The following is a 16,085-nucleotide window of genomic DNA, read 5'->3' as shown; positions in this document are numbered from 1 at the left end:
TAATTTATTTGTTAATTGCAGTGTAACCCGATGACAAGTTAAGCAATGCTTTCAGGTGCTGCAAGCTTAGTTTGGGTAACATCATCTTCATGTGGAACAATATTTTGACACCCCTGAACCAGTTCACCTATGTAGATTCTTCTGATAGCCAGTTTCTTCTGGGCCTCAGTGCACTGTCAGGAATTCCTTAATAATTAATGCAGGGATGTAACGCCTCGCCTAGCAACCCAATCATGACCTTCAGAAATAACTTCTTGACATCACTAATCTCATCAGCATAGAGATCTTCTTTCTACACTAAAATACCAGATCTAAGATCTAAGAAAATGTATATTGCCCATACCATTTGTAACCATGTGGACAGTACAATATGACTATAACATAATGCTTTTGTAACAGTCTTTCTTTCTAGCTTACGAAGCCTACGATTACTCTCTATATATATTGGTTCATTTCACAAAGATTCAGTTTAAAGGAAAATATTGGCCTACTTGAAAAACTCTGGTTGTTTCATTGATTGGTTAGTAATGCTGATATTGCCCTTCTTTCAGGCCAATATGTGTAATAATACACTGGATCTGTTTCAGGAACAAGAACCTTTATGAAACTGTGAATTAAACAGTGAAACAAAAACTTTCTATTTTGTGATAGATTTTCCTAATATGACATAGTGTGTCATTTTACAAATGAAATTGCTCGACTGAAACCTTTCTGTGTAGTTTAGCGTGAACATTTATTAATGCCCTGGGTCTGTCAGCTGTGGACATTTTTTCGGGGAATCTAAAATGTCTTCTGTTTCACTGGTTTTAATTGATAAAATATTACAGACTTGTAGGCATTGTCGCTCTTTGATATTGAGATGCACTATTGATTTCTATGCTAGGAAAGAGACTGACTGTGTTTAAAAAAATAGAAGCAAATTTTTTTGTGGGAATAATTAGGACAATTTTCTTTGGTGCTAGCGTCTAGATACGCCATTTAAAAGAAAAAGTGTCAGGATGGATTTAACTGGAAGTCATACACTTCTTTTTTGAAGATTTCATATATGTAATGTGGTCATTATCTAATTTAGCCTCGGAACATGAACTTCACCAACTTCAGCTCAAACTAGTACCAAATTTGATGTACTATTAATTATTCATCAGAATATGCGTATTCAAAGTATTCATTTCAGGAAGTGATCTGATCTCCACCATTTGTATAAATGTCATTTCAAGGAGGGTCTTTGGCTATTTTTAAGCAACACATTGTACAAATTTGTTGTGGGTTGTTTGATATGCATTGGTTTTGTTGTTATTGATAAAGTGTCTAATGCTTCATTCTACAGGGGAAGTGGGATAGGATAAAGTTTGAATATTGGCCTGAAGCTCGCTGCTCTGATGGCGCTGTCTGCCAGGGGTACTTAAACATTTATGATATGAGCAGATAATCAGGTGGACATTCCTTCAATCACTATCTGCGGGCATTATGGAGCGTTTAAACCAATCACTTGACAGTTAGGCCAAATTTGTGTCAAATTGAGATGCTTAGACAAGAGATCTCACAGTTTGATTCTAGCTAAGAAGCTTAACAGCCATAAAAAGCATTTTCACAGTCTAGATTGTATCTTGGAAAACATTCAGCAAGAAATTATATCATCAGCATTAACAATTCATATTAGATAGCTGATTCTGGTTGCATTTTACTCAGTATGGAAATTAGGGAGGGTATTAGTGATGGTGGAGGCGATGTGATGTGGTTATATTTATTATTTTAAAAGGTTGTAGCATCAAGGAACTATTTATCGATAACTGTTTGTTTGTGAAAAAAAGTAAAGAGATATTTTATGAAATGTTTCTTGAGATTGACTCCATTTTTTTTGCTAGGTAACATTAAACTTATCTATTGTTGTGAGGATCATGTATTATGGATTTTACTGTACATAAACATTGAGTTAATGTATAATCATTAGCAACAATGGTAGGTGTTCAGTTGTTGCTGTTTAATGGACCATTAACATCATGCAGCCTTGGATATGATTAATTGCAGTAAAGTTTTAGAACTAAGTGAAACTGGTTTTATTGGTATAGTGGTGAATGAGTCTCTGCCTACATCCTGCTGCGTTATAATTACAGATGCCCAGTTAATGTCACAGCTGATCTGTCACAGCTTGGGTCATAGAACTCATGATTAATTTCTTCTATCACACTTTTAAATGAAATCTATTTTTTACACAGTAACATTTGGTTGAAATATGCCCTATACCAACCTTAGCTTGCATAGATGGAATGAATGAATTCAAGGGTTTGCATCAATATTTATTAGCAAAATTTTTATTTTTGTTTTGATATAATGGTTATGCTTACGAAAGAAAGATACGTGATTATAAATGTCAATTCCTTGACGTCAGGAGATTAGGAACCCATTTAGTTCCTGCTCTGCATGGTTTAATGGTAATTTCCCCCATTGAAATTAGGTGGTGGTGTGTTTAAATAAGAGGAATATAGAAAAAGCTGGCTGGCAAAGTATTCTTGGAGACACCGGATGACAAGGCTAATTCATTAGAAATGCCAAAAACAGTTTTGAGAGAAGAAAGCATGTGATTATTGTGCATCCTGTCAAAATCCCATCCGGTTGAAATTCTTTGATAAAAAATCTCCCTGCTTTTTCAAAGAGCCTTTTATGACAAGTATGGTGTCAGACACCCTATGTAAGACTAACAATAGCCCTACTGATGAACTAGCAATATGCCCTTTTCTGGGAGAATTGATCAAAATGAGAAGTTATGTTGCTACAAAATATTTGGCGACATTTTGTAAGTATTAACATGTTAAGTTGTTTGTAGATGTCATTAAATTAGAAATTATGTTGTGGTTCAAAATGACTTTTTTCATGGGAGTTCTAAACACATTTGTGTCTGCCTGAGGATATTAGAAATACATGGACTGGTACCAATGAAAGAATTTTCAAATTTAGTTCAAGAGTAGTCACGATTTATTATTTGCCTAAAAATGTTATTATAACCGTGATTGGTTCTTGTATTTAGAGGCAGTTTGTAACAGACAGGTTATAACAATGTCTTGATGTGATGTTGTCTTTGACATACATAAGTGCGTGGGAAGAGGAGGATGATACCAGGATATAGATAGAACTGAAGAACATCACTGTGTTGTAGGTTAGTGGATCTGCAGCCCCTGTCTAGCAGTCCAGGCAGCAGCTCACACCTTGACAGTGCCACCAACTCCCCTCTCAACCAAGTACAGGCGCAGGCTCAAGCACAGGCTCAAGCACAAGCTCAGGCTCAAGCACAAGCTCAGGCTCAAGCACAAGCTCAGGCCCTCACTGACACTCTCAACACAAATGGCACTGCTGAGGGTAAGACCTCTATTATTATTTCCAACCTAACTTGTGACATCCTGAGTGCTTTTTGTACAGACGGGCCCTGTCAGCTTCCTTGTAATCCAGGATGTATCTGTGTGTTTATTTGTGATCATTCTCTCATCTCTTTAGATTTTGTATTCACTCCCATAACCCTGTGGAATTATCATTTTATCAAAAAGATGTAAGATAAATAAAATCATCTTTTCAATTTCATAATAAATATTCATTTCGGGCTTAAAAAAAATGATGTCAATTTAAATAACTTGTCATATGCTTTTTTTTATGTTTGCTATTGACTTGTAAAAAGGATACAGTCTTTCCTTTGAATGTCAGTAGACTCATCCCAAAGCAGAAGAGTAATATTTTTATTTATGACACTTAATGGATTGCGCTATATCCAAAGATTTAATGTCAGAATTAAATAAAGAATTGGGGCTGGGGCATTTCCGACATATTTCACCAGTTTCACATTGACACTGTGACAAGAAAATTTATGAGTTATTGTCAGAGGCCTTATCAGAGAGATGATGCGATAGAGCTGGGTAGTGTCCATTGTTATGGAACTAGGGAGACATTATGGTTGGTCTGCATCACTGAATCGCCCATCAATCTCGGGCACGCTGGTACTGACACCATTGCAACTTATCAGAATTATCACCAGGGTCCAATCATGGCCCAATCTTCTTCATCCCATGAAACCAATTTGGATGAGTTGACATATGCTCCAAAACTGTATCACGATTTGAAAAAATGATGTACGGCATGATATAACTGCCTTGCCACATTTCAGTGTTGTGATGGGGGAGGAGATTGCAACGCAGCTGTCAACAGACATTTTTTTGTTGACACCTATACTTGCTCAGGAAGGCTTCTGTCTGAAAGGTCAAATTGATTTAGAAGCCTCAAAAAACTTTGCTGGACATTTCTTTTTTGCTGACAGTCAATTTTATTTAAAAAAATTAGTGCATAGCACACGCTCTTTGTTACATACTTTGTTTCTGTATGCATGGGTAAACTCAATGTTATCATGTTGTTTCTGTGTGTACAGGCAGCTTGGTCCTGCCCGTGTCAGATGGGACGACTTACACCAACCCAAACTCTTGGGTGATTAGCAACCCTGTCAATACATCCTCATGTAAGTATTAAACAAATATTCTTTAATATGTTTATCAACAGTCATTTATACAGCTGACGCCACATCACCACTGAAATCCCCTTCAAGTCATTCCTTTTCAAATCTCATTTTCAAGATCTTAATGACAACACTGAATCAAATAGTTTTCTTCCTTGTCCCATCAGTGACATTGCAAGTAATGGAAATATTGCCCTCATATTAGTCCAAGAAGATGTTAGCTTAATTCCTAACCATTCCCACTTCAGCTGAATGTGCGAACAAATTCTCTTTTTTACAGTCTCTAAATGGTTACACTTGTGAGACAAATAGGTGCAGGCCCTCCAGTTTGCTGTGGTAATGCCTGTGTCTGTTGTGGATCAGTTTGTCCAATTCATTAAGACCAGGGACTGGGGAACTCCCCAGCCAGAGCCCCAGCTCCTCACCAATGGCACTGATTAGATTTACCAACTCCCAGTCCATTGGGCACTTAGACACTCAATTGCTAGTAATTGCTCAGTCTCCCTCTCTGTGCTTGCTTTAAATGGAATCTCATTGTATTTATGGCCCTTCATCTCTACCTGATACAATTTGCTTCAAGTGAGTGCATGATTTTTTGTTGTCTTCTTCACCAACCACAGACGGCCATTTTGTTTTTGAGGAGCTCTCAGCATTATCACGGTGTGGTGCATAAGTCAGTACATTCTACTTGATTGCCCTGACAAGTTGGAGTGTGTTCTCTTGCTTCTGTCGTGAGAATAACTTTGCTAATTGTCAAATCAAGAGCCAAACCCTTGCAAATCATACCAGCAAAATTAGTAACACATTTTCCAAGCCAAGCATGTTAGTCCAATATAAGGGGTCTTCATTGGCGCAGTGATTTATGGGGTAATGGTGGCAGAGGTCCTGGTACTTTTTGGGTTGCATTAAAATGTGGAATTTCTATATGTGTTTTAAATTGAAGTAAGTTATTTCAGCTATTCCGTTAAATAAGAACACAAGGGCAAACATTTTGAAACCTTGCACCTTCTTCTTTATAAATAGCCTATTCATGATAATTCTTAATTAATGTTTTTAACCTGGCACTTAGTTACAACAGGGACGCAAGCTGAAAGAACACCACCCTAGCTACCGTATTTTCTTGAGTATAGTGCATACTCCCCACCCCCCCCCCCCCCCCAAAAAAAAACTGTGTAGAAGTGGGTGCGCACTACACACGCCATAATTGTTTTTCAATCAGCTGCACTGAAGTGCTATGCTTAGAGTTATTATTATTTTAAATGTATTTAGTAAAAGCTGCAACTAAAGTAACATGACATTGGAATATATTATTCTTGGTAAATAAATAGTTTCAGATGCAATATCTCCCTATCCGTGCATCAAAATCCTTTAAAGTTATATCATTGAGTAAGTTTTAACCGAATCACAGGTGGATTCCAAGAAAAGGTGTGTGCAGCTGATTGCTGTTTCCGGCTTAGTTTACAAGAAAATACACAAGGTAATCTAAATCTCTGCATATAAAACAATGCCTAGCAGAACAAATAATACAATTTAAACGGTAAATCAACATGTCTGGTGATTTTTTTTATCTTGGGTGCGCACTATACTCAAGAAAATATGGTACACCTGGGACACAAACTGGAAGAACACCAACCTAGTTACGTCAGGGACACAAGCTGAAAAAACACCACCCTAGTTACGTCAGGGACACAAGCTGTAAGAACACCACCCTAGTTACGTCAGGGACACAAGCTGAAAGAACACCACCCTAGTTACATCAGGGACACAAGCTGAAAGAACACCACCCTAGTTACATCAGGGACACAAACTGAAAGAACACAACCCTAGTTACATCAGGGACACAAGCTGAAAGAACACCACCCTAGTCAGGGACACAAGCTGAAAGAACGCCACCCTAGTTACATCAGGGACACAAGCTGAAAGAACACCACCCTAGTTACATCAGGGACACAAGCTGAAAGAACGCCACCCTAGTTACGTCAGGGAAACAAGCTGAAAGAACACCACCCTAGTTACGTCAGGGACACAAGCTGAAAGAACACCACCCTAGTTACGTCAGGGACACAAGCTGAAAGAACACCACCCTAGTTACTTCGGGGACACAAACTGAAAGAACACCACCCTAGTTACATCAGGGACACAAGCTGAAAGAACACCACCCTAGTTACGTTGGGGACACAAGCTGAAAGAACGCCACCCTAGTTACATCAGGGACACAAGCTGAAAGAACACCACCCTAGTTACATCAGGGACACAAACTGAAAGAACACCACCCTAGTTACATCAGGGACACAAGCTGAAAGAACACCACCCTAGTCAGGGACACAAACTGAAAGAACACCACCCTAGTTACATCAGGGACACAAGCTGCCTGCTGAAAATACAGGGTTATTTATGGTTAGGTCCAGCGTTGTAGAAAATTACTGTTGATGTTTGTTTGACTCATTTGAATCTTTCAGCTGTTAATTTTATGCATGAAGCCTGTTTGGTGGAACAAAGAAGTGCCTATTTATTCTAATCTTCAAAAAGTATTTTCTGGAATTATATCCCGGATATTGGAATAGTTTCGAGCAGTCCATTTCCTAAAGCTGAATGAGGGAGTGATTTTACTTATTAAGATAATTTCCCAAGATAGCTGGGTCTTTATCAGTCCCTAAATGTCTGTAATCTAAGTTATGCCATGTTGTTCTTGCTGTAGACAAAGCAATTAATTTTGGTGAAAGATGGAGAGTTTATCCTGATGATGATTTGGCTTGTCCGTGTGCAAAGGTTATCAGAGCAGGTCTAACTAATCACTGCCAGTTCAGGGGTGACGAATGAACAATGACTGTACTATTACATGGAAATGAGTGCAAAATTGTTTGCACATTTCATCTATCAGCAAAATGGGTTGCAATTGTTTTGATGTTTGTAGCATGCATTGTTGCATTGGACTAGTCAAAGGCAGACATAGGAGTTATGTCCCCGGAGGACATATTACAGTATGTAAAGCAGGAACAACAGAAGTATATTTGACACACAAATATATTTCCTTGAATGGTTGATGAAGTCCTGTAATTTTATCATGTTAGAGATCAGCTTATATTCCAAATTCAAACTCAAGACTTGATTATTGAATTTGTGAGCTTGTGATGAGGTATGGTGAAAATGGTATGTTTCAGTGATTGTAAAGAGTGAACCCTCCACAGAGAACAGCTCGTCTGAGTCTCCCTTCACGGCAAGCACAGCCAGTGATAATCTGGACACTTTCACAGGTCAGAACAACAAACTAACAAAAATTGAAACAAATAGATTTTCAGAATTTTTATTTTGGACAATTGTCAGTTTGACCGTCTTCATCACATTTTCCATAAAAAATAGCCCTTTTAGATGAATTTTGTGCTTGATGGTCTAAAATGTGCGTGTGGCATCTAGACCGAGGAGGTACACAGCTAGGAATAGAGAATCGGGACTGGGCAGGTAGACAGGGGGAACACAGCTGGGAACAGAGACTGGGCAGGTAGACAGGGGGAACAGAGACTGGGCAGGTAGACAGGGGGAACACAGTTGGGAACAGAGACTGGGCAGGTAGACAGGGGATCACAGCTAGGAACAGAGACTGGGCAGGTAGACAGGGGGAACACAGCTGGGAACAGAGACTGGGCAGGTAGACAGGGGGAACAGAGACTGGGCAGGTAGACAGGGGGAACACAGCTGGGATCAAGGACTGGGGTGGTATATCATTGAGGGAACAACTTGCTTCATGAATTACTATGTTTTAGTGCACTGGTCAACATGCTGCATGGGATTTCAGGGACAGAATACGCCCCAAGTTCCTAAAAGGGAATGTGATGGTCACACTGTGTCGCCAGGTTGGGTGTGTGACATACCAGACAGCATGGCTTATTTTTCTCATGAACAGTGGTTTTGCTGCCCCAGGCTTGAATATACAAGCTCATGTGATATTGTTATATTAATGACTGCAGCTTAAACAAAACTGACTCTGTCCAGTTCCACTGTTTGTCAAGTTTTAATTACATTTATTATGCTCTTAAGGTTCCACTGTTTCAACTGCCAACTGTGACTACCAATATTAGACAAACCTGTTAATGAAATATATGCAGTGTATTCCTATCCCAAATCCTACATTCCTTTTGGAAGAAATGTTCAGTCAATTTTGTGATTTGAACCTGTCAGTATTCCTCTGCAAGTGTTTTGAATGTGTTGTGCAGTGTGGTGCACCTGTTTCCTCAGCCACCAGTTTGATACACCCAACCCATATGACAGCTTAGCAGTGTAGACCAGGTACAACTCCTATTATGCTGGAATTGATTATCATGATGTTATTGTGCCACTAGGGATTTCTCAAACAGACATGTTTTAATTATGAAGCTGGCACAAATAATATTGAGATTATGGGATTGATGGTGATTTTCAGTCTCTATTAATTGTTTAAGTGAGTCTCCAGTACCGTTTCCATGGTGCCATTTGTTTTGATTTGCCCACCATTTCAATCACTGGTCTACTTTATATGGACTAACGCACATTGAAACCTGGATGTTGGGCTAGGATGATTAAAAGGATCTCTGTTTAGATGGAAATTGGGAAGTTAGTGGTTGTATTAGAAAGGCAATGTCTACATGGTTTATCCTCAGGCTGGTAGTGGTAAATGGTCGCAGTTAAGTATGCAATGGTTTTCTTGTTTGTTGTCTGCATGCTGTGGCAATCGTCTTTATACATACAAAATTATTTTTCATGTTAAATTGTATTTTTGCCCCCTTTCCTCTCATACAAATAGTCCGGATATTATTAGAAATACGCAAATTACCTGGTGAACTAGAAATCTTAAAAGAAAGTATATTATTTTGAACATAGGTTATTGAAATATTGAATCTATCCTTTAAGTAATTATATATATTTCTTAATGATTTTTTAAATACTCTTGGATGTACACTGGACATTAATTCAGTGTTTAATTTTTCTACAAGGTCTTAACAACATAGAAGTCACTTCAATACATGTAGGCACTTACTGGCATCGTGTGGGGCTCCCATGTTTTCCTTGTTTTAAGTGTGATTGATCAGTCTGATTTATGGTGCCAAAGCCATGACCCTCAGCTTCCTACCTGGCGATTCAGGATGGACAATCAGGACATCCCTGGGGGTGTCAGTCTTGACCTAGTGGGGTGGGGGAGGTGGGCCCAGCTGCTGGGGGACTAGGAGCAGGGGGTGGGGGACCCCCAAGGAGCAGCTGGCATGTGGTGTTCACAGTTAACAAGCACTTACTTAATTGTGCTTTGTTAGTGCTGCTTATGATGAGGTGAAGATGGCCGACTGTAGAGACAGCAGAAGCAAGCTGTGTGTCATGCTGATCTGAAGCTGTGGATTTGTCATACTGGAGAGAAATTAGGGAATATGGCATTAAATACTTGGCACACAGATATGAGAAGGTTAAAGGGTTTAGCTTGCTCATGATAATTCATTAGAATATGCCAAAGGCACCCCCAAAAAATAACTGTTCCTGTGAGTTAAATGTAATTTTGTCTTCAAATCAATATAAAAAACCAGCAGGGTTATATGAGGATTGATGCTTTCTCAAAATAGTTTTATTTTTATTATAAATATGTTGTATATATTTGTTTCATTTCAGCTGATCCAAACAAGGCTTCTCCAACTTTCCAGAATTCTACATATCCAGCCAACTTTTATAAGTGAGTTGTTAATCTTTTCAACCTTTATGGATATGCTTCAGTATTAAACTGTTGGATATATAATATCACATCCCAATCAAAAACATTATTTTGTTTAATCTTACTTACTAATGATGATGAATGTAAAAAACAACAGTGAACCAGAGAGAGCATAAAATATTCAATAAACTACCTAAAACTAGGGTCAATGTTGTGGTGTAGAAAGCAGTGAAATATTCCAACCTCGTCCAAATCTTTTACAAATATGGTAAGATTTATGGCAGTTTAAACTCCAATTCCGACTGTGATTTGCTAATCGTAAACAATCTAGCCAAATGAAGGTTCGCTCATAAGGCAAATGTTATTCATGTGAAGGGACTTGGAGCATTTGTGGGAAGGGTTGATCTGGCTCTATCCGCCTCTCTCTCCCAGACTATCCCCAATGAAGCTCTCCATTGATCCCCGACTTGACCCTAAGTGGCTTGGGTAATTTTCTTGAAAGATTGCTTATTGCTAAATGGTTTTAGTATGATGCTTTACGATGATAGTTTGTCAATAATGGCTATGTGTTATGACACCTCAGAGACTCGTTAGACATGGCTGAATTTTGGTCATATACTTTCAAAACTATTTCCTAGCATGGCTGGGGACAGCCTAGAAAATGAAATTGATTGTCGAGTGTGGAATAAGGGAAATTAAATTCTGGTGGTTGTCATGGTAACAAGTCGAAGGGTCATTGGTTTGACTTTTTAAAGTGGATGCTATGGGGTTTTCCCCTAAATTTACGAGAACACAGCACATTGGGAATGGGCTATTTGCAAATTTATAGGCATGGGCTTAATAGGTTGGAGTTTATATTATGGCAAAAAATGACAGAACCTCTATGTTTCCAGTAAATAACTGGTCGTAACAAGAAGCATTTATGGCTGATGTATGGATTTGTGTTATTTACACAGTATACTTAGTAGATGTTGTAATTGATTCTGGCAAAGGGAAAATAATCATCTGTTTTATTCATAGAAGTCCTGTTTATCTCCAACCACTTGCAATGGACATTGAGCAATTGTAGGATTAGTTTCTGACAATTTACACTTTAGTTGTGTGTCTTACTTGACGTAATAGTTACTACTGAAACAAACTTTGGATACTTGAAGCTTTGTGACCCAAACCTGCACAAACAGTGTCTCATGTTCATGGGCATAAGAAAGTCCATTCAAGAAGAAAGGATAACGGTACTCCCCATTTGACCCCCTGGAAATGTCAAATTTGAAAGTTGTGGAAAACTTTGAAATATTGGTATGATAATTATCATATAAGTTCAAATGGCTGACAACAAACCTTTTTTGTCTTTCTTACACTTGCATTATATATTTTTTTTTAGTTCTCACATGACCAAATACATAAGCATTGCTAAAATATGTGATAAAGACCAATTTTCAAACTTCAAGAGAAAGTCCATGCACCAAGATGAATTTATTACCACATGTTTGTACTGTTTTTATCTACATCTCCTGAGAAAATCATCCTGGGTCAAAAACTTGCTCTTGTTCAAATATAAGGGGGCGATTGGGTAGCGCAGTTGGTTAAAGTGTAGGCTCATCATGCCCTGAAAAACCTGGTTTAATTGACCACATGGGTACAATGGGTGAAGCCCTTTTTCCGGTGTTCTCCGCCGTGATGAAATATTGCTAAAAGCGGCATAAAACCATTCTCACTCAAATATTAGCGAAACGCTTCGTGAGAACCTATAAAATCAGTCTTTTTGACACATTTTAGCCCTACCTATGCATTAAGTGATGTAAGTGCAATCCCAAATGTGAGAATTTTCATGCTGATAAGGTTTTCCTCATTTCTTAAATTAAATAGGGGCCCTATCATACTTTGTTTTTTGTTTTTTTAAATCTTTTTTTAAAATTATATAGAACTTATGTCTGTGCATAATCGTTTAAACTAAGTGAAGCAGGTAGATAGTGTTGAGCAGCTGGCGGTCTGTGTTGGACTCGAGGGGCTTGGTGTTCACAAAGCCCCATGAAAGTGTTGGCCTGGGCTGCCAGCTTGATGCTAGTTTAGGTGACTACTGAGCGGTTCAAGTGCATGTAAATCTTCACAGGTTGAAGTCTGTATTGGTTGGAACAGCCAGTCTTATCCTACATTATGAGATACCTGTCTGTTTGATGTGAGTGGCTACTTTGTACAAATTAATAGGTGCAATCAAGTGGTATTTAGCTGTGTTGGGTCGCCACTTGAGACTGACCTGCCATCAAGGGACCGCACTTTATGTAGACCCTAGGTTAAACTTTCTGAGCTGCCATGCTGGCATTTGCTGCCTGCCCAGAGCCAGACTTTTTATTTCAGTAAGCTGTATTTAAACTTTGCTGGTTTGTTGATGGCTAAAGGGTTAAACTTGCCTTAATTCAAAGCTGGGGCGATGCAAACTTTGCTTGTCTTGTTAGGGGTTAGTGGGTTAAACTTGTCAAACTTTCTTTGTCCTGAGTAAACAGGTTTAATTTAAGTCAAACTCCCCAAGTGTAAAGAGTGTTATGTGCTGACAATGTCAAGCTCCTTGTTTGCTCAAGGTTTACGGGATTAATTTAGCCCAACTGCCCCTCTTGTTAGGTTTTGTACCTTCATATGTTCATGTTTCCCCGACATTGATGCAGAATATAACTTGGAAATATTGTCCTGCAAAGTGACCAAAAGAAATGCAATTTCGACTTCTTCCCATCAACTATTTAATTCACATATCTATGAATTGTTATGTAGCTGGGAGTTGCCCCTTTTTTAATGGGTGCAGTGTAAATGTATGGTTGGTCAGGTACTGCTTCACCTCATATGATGCCTAGATTCGTATTCTGCTTATCATCCATTACGTCTTATATGAAACACAAAGCTACTTGTATCACTTGGTTTAATGACATAGGTTTGTATGATAACTTCCTTGACATGCTGGTGTCTTCTCCCTACATATACTCTAACTGTAAGTCACCAAGGATGTTCACAGCTCCGGTGATAGACATATGCCTCTCATCACATGGTGATGTAGCAGCATATTTGTACCATCAGTCGGAGAACAGCGGAGTTGTCTCACATTATGTGCCTCTGCTATATTGTAACTGATACAACTACTCATCAGTAGAACAGGCCCTATATATCTGTAGCCAGTTTTGTGCAAGTTTGACAATTCATTACTCTATGATGTTTTACTTCATAACAGAACTGCTGGCCAGTTTGCTCAAATCCTTACAACATCAGCAGCGGCTGAGGTGAACAGCATCATCACAACAGCCTCCACACAGGACACTGCTGCCACTGTTGCTGCTGTCGCTGCTGCTGCCACAACTGCCACCACAGAAAACAACATGGCCTACGTCGGTGGGCAAAGTTCAAATTCTTTTATTCCATCAACGGGGTACCCGTATCAGGGTGGCCAGAACCCTTACAGCATGCTGCCTTCTGCCTACGGGACTGAGTGTAAGTTGTCGCAACCTTTTCCTCTTCCTGTATTGTAACACACTTTAATATTGTCACACAGGCAACAAACAGAATTATTCATGTTTTATGCTAATAAGAAGAAATGCAGTGAATTAATGATAAGTCCTTTCGTAACACAAATTTATGATTTCATTGAAGTTTGGTATGGATTCAGTCCATTGAAGTTTGGAATGGATTTTTGTTAATTTATTCTTAACATTTTCTTTCCTCTTCATGTTGTGAATGTACCATACCATTTTGATTGTCTCAATCCACGTTGGTCGGGAATGACAGCATTTTAGTGCTGTGATGTTTGAGACATACAGCTCCAGTCAACAGAATTATGCTAATTTTCTTTTCTTTCAATGTTGTACATTTAAGTTTCTTTTAACTCTAATGTTTACCATATTTTCAAAGGTACCAGTTCCCTTTATCCATTGCATACACACATATATCTTTGTTTTATGGTTACAATTAGGATACACTGATAAATATATCTTTTTAAAGCCAAGCCAAAAGAATTGTGTTCAATGTAATGATGGAACTGCTACCTTTGAAGTTAACATTGTACTGCATTTTACTTGTTGAATTAATTAAGTTTCTCTCACTTGCCTTGCATATGGTCTGCATTTTGATGGCGTTGACAAATCCATTATACCAGCTGATATGTTCTATTTGACTCTCCCCCCAACCCATTTGTTGCCTGTTGCCCCAAACTGACACAGATATGTGTGTGGTGTATGCAGCCCTGTTCTTGGTAGTCATGTCATCAAATTCAATTATCATGGTATAGTGCCTGACTTCAAGAGATTAACATGTGTATGTACACAGTGGCTATTCAACTCCTTCCACTTTGTATATGGACATTGCTTATATTAAGTTGATGGTCCTTCGTAAAAGGCACAAAATTAACACTGATATTGTGTACTCTACGAAGCATGGCTATGTTACTATAAGAAAGCTTTTTGTCACAGCTGAGAAGTAATTTAAACTGCTTGCAGTGATGGTATGTATCTATGGAAAGTGTGAATAGAAGCAATTTTGTAGCTGATTTACCTGTCCGTACCCTCCAGCAGTGGTCGGAGTTGGCACCCATGTAAGATGCTCAGATGAAAGACTGGTCTTGAATGGAAAGCATTTTTTCTAACAAATGAGGTGTTGTATGCATAGAAAGCTGTCAGTGATCAGCTGAGAGGCTATTTATGTGCTGGTGGGGTTGAAAGGACTGATTATGATGGGTATATTGTCCTGAGACGAGGAAGTCTGACAATGTTGAGCAACACGCGCCATTCTGTCTGAGGGGTGGTGGGGAAGTTGTAGCTCACGATAGGACGTCTTTGAAACTCACTCACATGTTACATGCTTTTCAACTTAACAGAATGAGTTGGGTTTGCTCTGTCTTTGTCCACCAGCCATGCTGCGACTTTCTTGTGGGAAATCAACTTTGTTAAGGCTGTGAATCCTCTTTTTTACACCTCCAAAGGATGCAACAAAGAATCGATCTCCACAAATAGTGGTCATAGGGAGAGCGTTATTCATTGCAAACTCTGTAGTTTGATTTGGATATTTTCTCACATTCATTGAAATATTATTCTGTAGAAACCAAAAATATTCACAAGAAAACTGAAAATGAAAAGATTTTTATGTTGTTAAAAACAAGTAAAGGGTGAAAGTAACATTGAATGTGCCAGTACATGACTTCAGCAATAGAAACTAACTGTTTTAGTCTACTAGTCCGTATAATGATAACATACAGCAAAATCCTTACAAAATGGCAAATTTCTACTCTTCTTTATGATACCTTAACTATTGGGCAGTTTGGAAGGAATATAGGATTAGGGACAATTTCTGGCGCTGGACTTATGTTGAAAGGAGTAGTTACGGGAGTGAAATACAGTGGCAGGATGTGTCAGTAGGAGTGGGACGTGACACAAGCAGTACATTGCTTCATGGACTTTCCCCTCACCATCTTTTCCTTCTTCTTCAGTGGGGAAACTTAAAACCCAGCCCAGCCAAGTCGTGTCGCCTCCTAGCTATATGGCAGGATATAATGCTTTAAATCAACCAAGCCAAAGCTATTATGGTTCGTATACCAAGTTTCATCAAATTTACTACACTTTTCTCTTTTTTCTAAGTCACTGTAAAATTATATTTGGTTTCTTTGACTTCAAGCCATGCTAGTTGCTTAGCAAAATCCTGTAGAACTTCTCCTTTCCTTAGAAATTAGAGGTATGTAGTCCTCTTTATTTGCATTTTAGTAGAATTTGTGTGAATGAAAAGGCCATTCTTTGAGCATATTATACTGTTAAGAAATTGTGTGCTAGGTGAATGTGTGGCAGCTTGGAGTGTGTGTGAGCTGTGCTTCAAATGGAATGGCATGTTGAGCTAGATTAATGTCATTTGTTTCTTTCAATAACTAGCCTTGCATTTGTTTGCCATGTTACCTACTGCTAA

The 16,085-nt window shown here is 38.6% G+C and overlaps 1 protein-coding gene across 8 annotated transcripts in view; it reads left to right on the top strand.

Annotated features, from left to right (window-relative positions):
* Window positions 1-16,085, top strand: part of LOC124146188 (eyes absent homolog 1-like) — a 152,852-nt gene that overhangs the window by 102,959 nt on the left and 33,808 nt on the right. For 6 of the 8 annotated variants that reach the window (XM_046516362.2, XM_046516361.2, XM_046516357.2 and 3 more), the window contains 6 exons: window positions 3,155-3,354; window positions 4,409-4,495; window positions 7,654-7,746; window positions 10,121-10,181; window positions 13,375-13,631; window positions 15,619-15,714. In XM_046516362.2, the coding sequence (XP_046372318.1) occupies window positions 3,155-3,354; window positions 4,409-4,495; window positions 7,654-7,746; window positions 10,121-10,181; window positions 13,375-13,631; window positions 15,619-15,714 (794 nt within the window). The remainder of the gene's footprint in view (window positions 1-3,154; window positions 3,355-4,408; window positions 4,496-7,653; window positions 7,747-10,120; window positions 10,182-13,374; window positions 13,632-15,618; window positions 15,715-16,085) is intronic. The other 2 variants (XM_046516359.2, XM_046516360.2) reach the window with 2 other exon arrangements.

The sequence above is a fragment of the Haliotis rufescens genome, unplaced genomic scaffold (genome assembly GCF_023055435.1).
Source record: "Haliotis rufescens isolate VD_foot unplaced genomic scaffold, xgHalRufe1.0.p SCAF_2, whole genome shotgun sequence".
NCBI lineage: Eukaryota > Metazoa > Mollusca > Gastropoda > Lepetellida > Haliotidae > Haliotis > Haliotis rufescens.
The sequence above is the reverse complement of the archived record's forward strand: the minus strand, read 5'-3'. Positions and strand labels throughout refer to the sequence as shown.